We start from the raw sequence: 5,736 nt of genomic DNA, 5'->3' as shown, positions 1-5,736 counted from the left end.
AGGAATGTACGGAGTATAAAGTAGAAAGATTTTTTTTCTTGTAAAAAAAAAAAAAAAAAAAAAAAAAAAAAAAGTGGAAAGACTTTTCAATCTAGTACAATTGGTTTATGATGCTAGAACCTTCCATGCATGACATGCTTTTGCTAGTATTTACAATTAAAAAATTTATATTTAATATTATATGTGTACTAAATAAGGCCCAATAAAAAGATACATAAAAAAAAAATTTAAAAAAAGAAAAAAAGAAAAAAAGAAAGAAAGCAAAGCAAAGATATATCAAAGAAAAAATTATTACAAGAACAACGTTTTATTTAGTATAAGAAATAAAACTGACTTAGGCACATTCTCACATATAACATTATTTATAAGGCATTTTTCCTATATCCCTCAAGACACCAACACTTGAAACTCAAAAGTACATCAACACTTGAAACTCAAAAGTACATTGTAAAAATTGAAAAAGGACACTCACTACTTACACGCTTACAAAAGAATATATGGGACAAAGAAAAATTACATGGGAATTGGATGAACGAGGACCAATGCAACTTTGTCCTTAAGAGTTTGGTTAACATGTGTGTAGCCATCAGCATCACCCTTGTATAGAACATCAGCAGAACGAGCTAAATTGAGAATTCGAGTAAGTAGAGGCTTTGGAATCACAAAAGGTTGAAGCATTGCTTGATTAATATCTTTCCAAGCATCCTCAACTTCCTCTTTTAGCTTATTATTTGCTTCCTCCTCTGACAATCCATGCTTCTCCATTAAGCATCGCACAGCTGATGCAACATGATTCCTCTTTTGCTCAAACTGCTCCGAAGCCCCAATTCCAAAACCAACACAAGTTAAGATTGCAAATCATCACTATAGATTTTATATAGTACTTCATTGTCTAAAAATGTACTATAGTTTAAATCAAATTATTTTTCGATAAATGGTATGTACCTTGTGACCACCTATGTCATTCATGAGTCTTATTATTGTAGATGCAGCTGTTATAACTTTAGGCATAGGATTTTGACATGCCCATTCAAATACATCCTTTGATGCAATCTCTCCCATGCCAAGGAAACAAGCTACTATTCCATGAGGGTAAGGAGAAGTCACAAGGGCAGTCTTCTTCATATACTCTTCATATGTAGGAACATATTTTTGATGGCACCATTTTGCCTCTTGAATATAGGCTTTGCATAAAGCTTTCACCTATATCATTTACCATTTTACACTTTCAAATACTATGAATATCTTTATTATATATACAAGAAAAATTATACTAGTAATAAATATTGTTAAAAATATACATAGAGATCAACTCAATAAAACCAAATGTTACGGAAATTGATAACTAAAGTTTAGTAAAAGCGTTATGCAAACTATCACCCAATAAAAAAAAAAATTTAATTAAATAAAAATGCCAACTTTAGAAGATTTAAGTAGATCTTTGGAGAATTATTGCATGGCTGACCTGATCTCTTGTATAATTGACGAAAGATGGTCTTCCTTCTTTGGCAAGATCTTCCTCAGCTTCCTCAAAAGCTTCAACCATAGCATAATATGACCGCTTTACGTGCTCCGGGAGTTCATCCATACAACTTTTGCTCCATGGTCTGGATTATAATTTACTTAAACCTCTTAAAATACGGACAATGTTGCAATGGCCACAATAATATTGTAGCCATTGTAATTTTTCAATCTGAACTTTTAAAATTAGTAAATCTTGACCATTCATAGATTTGACTAAATAATTATTATAATTATAATGATATATTTGTAGGACAGTTGTCAAATGACCATCGTATTAGATTAAATCACAGTCGTCTATCTATAATGATATATTTATAGGATAGTTGTCAAATAAACTGTCGACAAAGGTAATTTTGGATTTTTATTTTAGAAAACGTTGAAAAAAAAGCCCTTAAAAATCAATCACGTTCTAAACTTCTAACCCACTACCAATTCAGTTTTCAATAATTCACAAAGTATTTTATTTTATTTTTTTCTTTCCCTGCTATCGATTTGCTGCTTCAATCTAATTCTAATGGACCTGCCATGATTTTCTTGTGATTAGTGCAAATTTGTAATTGTCAGTGTTTGTGAGGCAAAAAAAGGATTACTAGTATTTAAGATTGTCTAATGGACCTCTAAACACGGAGGCAATGGGATATTGAACTTTAATGGTGAAGCATGTAATGGAGATGATGGAAAAACTGATAGTTTCAATAGAATGTTCATGGGTATGCTAATATACACATTATAATTGTTCTCAACCCTTCTTTCTTTACTCACATTACAAATAGGATGAGAATTAGATTGAAGCAACACACACAATTAAGAATTGAAGAATGAATTGATAGCAAATCGATAGCAAGGAAAAGGAAAAAAAAAACCTACTTTGTGAATTATTGAAAACTGAATTGGCAGTGGGTTAGAAGTTTAGAACATGATTGATTTTTAAGGGTTTTTTTTTTTTTTTTTAAATTTTTTTTTCAACGTTTTCTAAAATAAAATCTATAGTCAACTTTATCGACAGTTCATATTAGTCAAAATAGATAGATGGCTGTGATTTAATCTAATACAATGATCACAATTTTATTGTGGCCATTCATACAATAAATAAAAATTAATTTTATTAGAAATAAAATTATTGATAATAATTGATCGATTACTTCTAAAAGAAAGCCTTAAAGTTTATTTTCAAACCCCTGATTCATTCGATTCTGAAATTCGACTTTCGTAGTATCTACTTTGTATAATATTAGTGTTGGGTGATATTTATTTTTGTGGGAAAGATGTTACGGATTAGTTGATAACATATATAATATTTCGATTCTTGATGATAATACAAATTTAACAATGGTAATTTGGTGCTGTAATATTAATGGAGATTGATAGATTTGCTTGGTAGAGAAATCGAAATTGCTTGTATTTGGCGACAAAAACACCGTTTTTTTTTTATTTAAACAAGCAATTATTTTTAAAATGAAACTTTTTTTTTTTTCATAGTCAAACAAATAAATAAACAAGATTTATCCTTAAAATTTTAATGGTTGAGATTGAAAACAATTACAATGACTAGATATTTATTGTAGCCATTAAGTAGTCTTCCTACATTCCAACTAATTCAAATCCCTAATCATAAATATCAGCCTACCATTCAAAGACATAATATAAAATAAAATTAAATGTCCACGTTGAAAATAAAGATGGTCAAATAAAGTTCGTATTAGTAAGTTGTTAATCTTTGAAACTTATTAATTAACTAGGAAAGCTAACGTGCACGATACGCACGCTATTGCTCATGTTCGGGAAATTACATAAACAAGTATTTTTAGGGGTAGGATTACTGAGGGAAATTATATAAACAAATATTTTTAGGAATATAAATGTAAGCATACTATTTTTAAGAGTTTAAAAAATAGGCAATTAACATTAATGAGGGCAAATAAGTAAATAAACATTTTAGAGGGTACAATCGTCAAACACTATTTATAAGAATTAACTCAAACTTTTTAAAAGGTAGGAATATCATGGTGAGACAGACTGAGACAACGCTATGGAGTTTGAAATTTCAAACCTTTGAAATGCTTCAGTGAGAAGCTCGAGTTCTTCAATTGTTCCATATGCATCATATGTATCGTCTAATAATGAAGTTGACTTGATAATTTTTCGACCAACTTTTCGAGCAAATGAAAATTGGGGTTCATAGTAGACTCCTAAAATCCAGAAAAACACCTCTGTCAACCTATCTCTGCTGAATGATGCATTCAAATGCAATCCTTTCCACCACCTGCGTAAGTTTAACATGATCAAGAGATTTAGTTAGCATACACTCGACAGTACCCATGGTTGAAATTAAGGCCTTGTTTGGCTGGATCTAGGAAGTAGAAATTCACATGAAATCTCAATTCCTAGGAATTTCTAAAAATTGTTTGGTTGAATGTAGGAATTTCCACTTCCTATGGGAAGTTCTACCTACCTAGGTGGAACTAGATAAGTTAATTCCTCCATTTTGTGGGAAGTAGAACTTCCTAGGAAGTCCCAATTCCTACATTATTGTCAACCAAACAAACATGCATAAATTCATTTCCTTGGAAATCAAAATTTCCATGAATTTGTTTGTCAACCAAACAAGTAAGGCCTAAATTTTACCTCTGTTACTTTTTACTGTTGAATGATGCATTCAAATGAATTTTTTATATGTCATATAAAATATCCCTTTGCTGCAAATAAAAAGAAACAGAGGTCGATTTCTAAATACTTTTATAATAAAAAATGATTACCTTTTAAAATCTTTGAGCTCCTTCTGGTGCAAGGCTTGAAGAAGATTGAAATCAAGTTTTGCAAACTTAAGGAGAGTTTTGTTATGTGAAGGATCCATTTCATACAAGGAGATGAAATGCGTAGTCTCTACTCGCGCCATCCCCTTGTGGAAGGGTTGGTGAAGGGCATGGGAAACTTGATCAGCAACAGGTGAGCTTAATTTGTTAACCATGGCATTGAGATGATTTTTCGTGAATGCAAGGGCTTCTTCGAGGATTTTGTCATCGTGAACTCGAACATGGGAAGCCTCATACAAGCCTAACAATCCTGGAACGTCATTTGTTATTGACTCCTTGAAGCTTCCATTTTCATCCTTGAACTTGTTAAACACATCTGTACCATATATCATGACATGTTTACAATAATTACTAATTATATACTAAGTGATGTAACTACTTATTTTCTAAGTAATTAAGGCATAGTTATTATGTGAAAGCATCACGGCACCTAGTAAAATGCTTACCACAAGGCACAAAGAAACCATGTTGCCTGAGGATACGAAATCGAGTCGAAACATGGTAGAGATCATCTTTGGCACACTGCTCTTCATAGTTCTCGTAAACTTGTTTCAATGCCTCCTCAATCTCTTGTTCAAAGTGATATGCCAATCCAAGACGTTCGATGGCGTCGATGAAATTCAGCAGCTCAAGAGGGTTGCCCTTAGTTTCCAGCAGCTCCTTCTTCACTTCATCTTTAAGTTGGCTCACTTCTAGCTCCTTTTTAACTTTGACTACCTTAAAATTAACAAAAAACGCACATATAAAATTTATCGAGCATGTTTATTTAATTACTACCTATGTTTCTTGTTATTTGCAACTAAGGTTTGTTTTATGTGAAACATAAAAAATTTTCATTTATTGTAAATCGCAAATAAAGAGAAACAGAGGTAGTAATAAATTTAATTTTGGAAAATGATATTATTTTTCGTCTTAAATTTTACCTCGTCATGGTGAGGATTTGTGATATTAAGAAAGTGATCACCCCAATGGCATGGATGAAAGTTAGCTATCGGACGAGATATTTGAGCAAACATTTTTTTTTATTTTATTTTTTTATCCCAAAGTTGAGTTTTCACAAACAACTTCTGAATATAATGTTACTTCTTGGACAAAAATAATTGAACATTTAACTTATTATATAGCTCAAGAGCATCGAATCAATAAATGACTTCTCCATTAATCTGTTATCAATTAATTGGTTGCATCATTATTATTGTACCCATTCCTTGTCACATATAGGACAACCCCAAAACTACAAATTTATTTTGATTTTGACATTCCAAAGATAAATTGGTGAAGTACGTATATATTGTTGTCAAAATATCCATATAATACAATCTAGATATGTGATCATGAGAACCATTTCTTTTATATTCAATATCTTTAGTTAATGGTTGAAATTTCGGATTAATTTATA

General features: G+C 31.0%; 1 protein-coding gene across 1 annotated transcript; it reads right to left on the bottom strand.

Moving 5' to 3' along the window:
• Positions 1–274: 274 nt before the first annotated feature.
• Positions 275–5,445, bottom strand: LOC110693174 (probable sesquiterpene synthase). Its single transcript, XM_021870299.1, has 7 exons — positions 5,261–5,445; positions 4,784–5,054; positions 4,281–4,653; positions 3,575–3,787; positions 1,466–1,607; positions 946–1,203; positions 275–810 (listed from the first exon to the last, which is right to left on the bottom strand). Exons 1-7 carry the CDS (start codon positions 5,351–5,353, stop codon positions 514–516), a joined length of 1,647 nt encoding a protein of 548 aa, XP_021725991.1. The 5' UTR covers positions 5,354–5,445; the 3' UTR covers positions 275–513.
• Between the last annotated feature and the right edge of the window lie 291 nt (positions 5,446–5,736).

The sequence above is a fragment of the Chenopodium quinoa genome, unplaced genomic scaffold, assembly GCF_001683475.1.
Source record: "Chenopodium quinoa cultivar QQ74 unplaced genomic scaffold, ASM168347v1, whole genome shotgun sequence".
Lineage (NCBI taxonomy): Eukaryota > Viridiplantae > Streptophyta > Magnoliopsida > Caryophyllales > Amaranthaceae > Chenopodium > Chenopodium quinoa.
The sequence above is the reverse complement of the archived record's forward strand: the minus strand, read 5'-3'. Positions and strand labels throughout refer to the sequence as shown.

What these genes read in the sequence shown, in the direction of transcription:
- LOC110693174 (XM_021870299.1), bottom strand. Translation starts at nt 5,353, where the DNA reads ATGTTTGCTCAAATATCTCGTCCGATAGCTAACTTTCATCCATGCCAT. An exon ending in GAGCTCAAAGATTTTAAAAG is followed by an intron (nt 3,788 to 4,280) that starts GTAATCATTTTT and finishes AAACTTACGCAG; the next exon opens with GTGGTGGAAAGGATTGCATT. An exon ending in ATGACATAGGTGGTCACAAG is followed by an intron (nt 811 to 945) that starts GTACATACCATT and finishes GCTTCGGAGCAG; the next exon opens with TTTGAGCAAAAGAGGAATCA.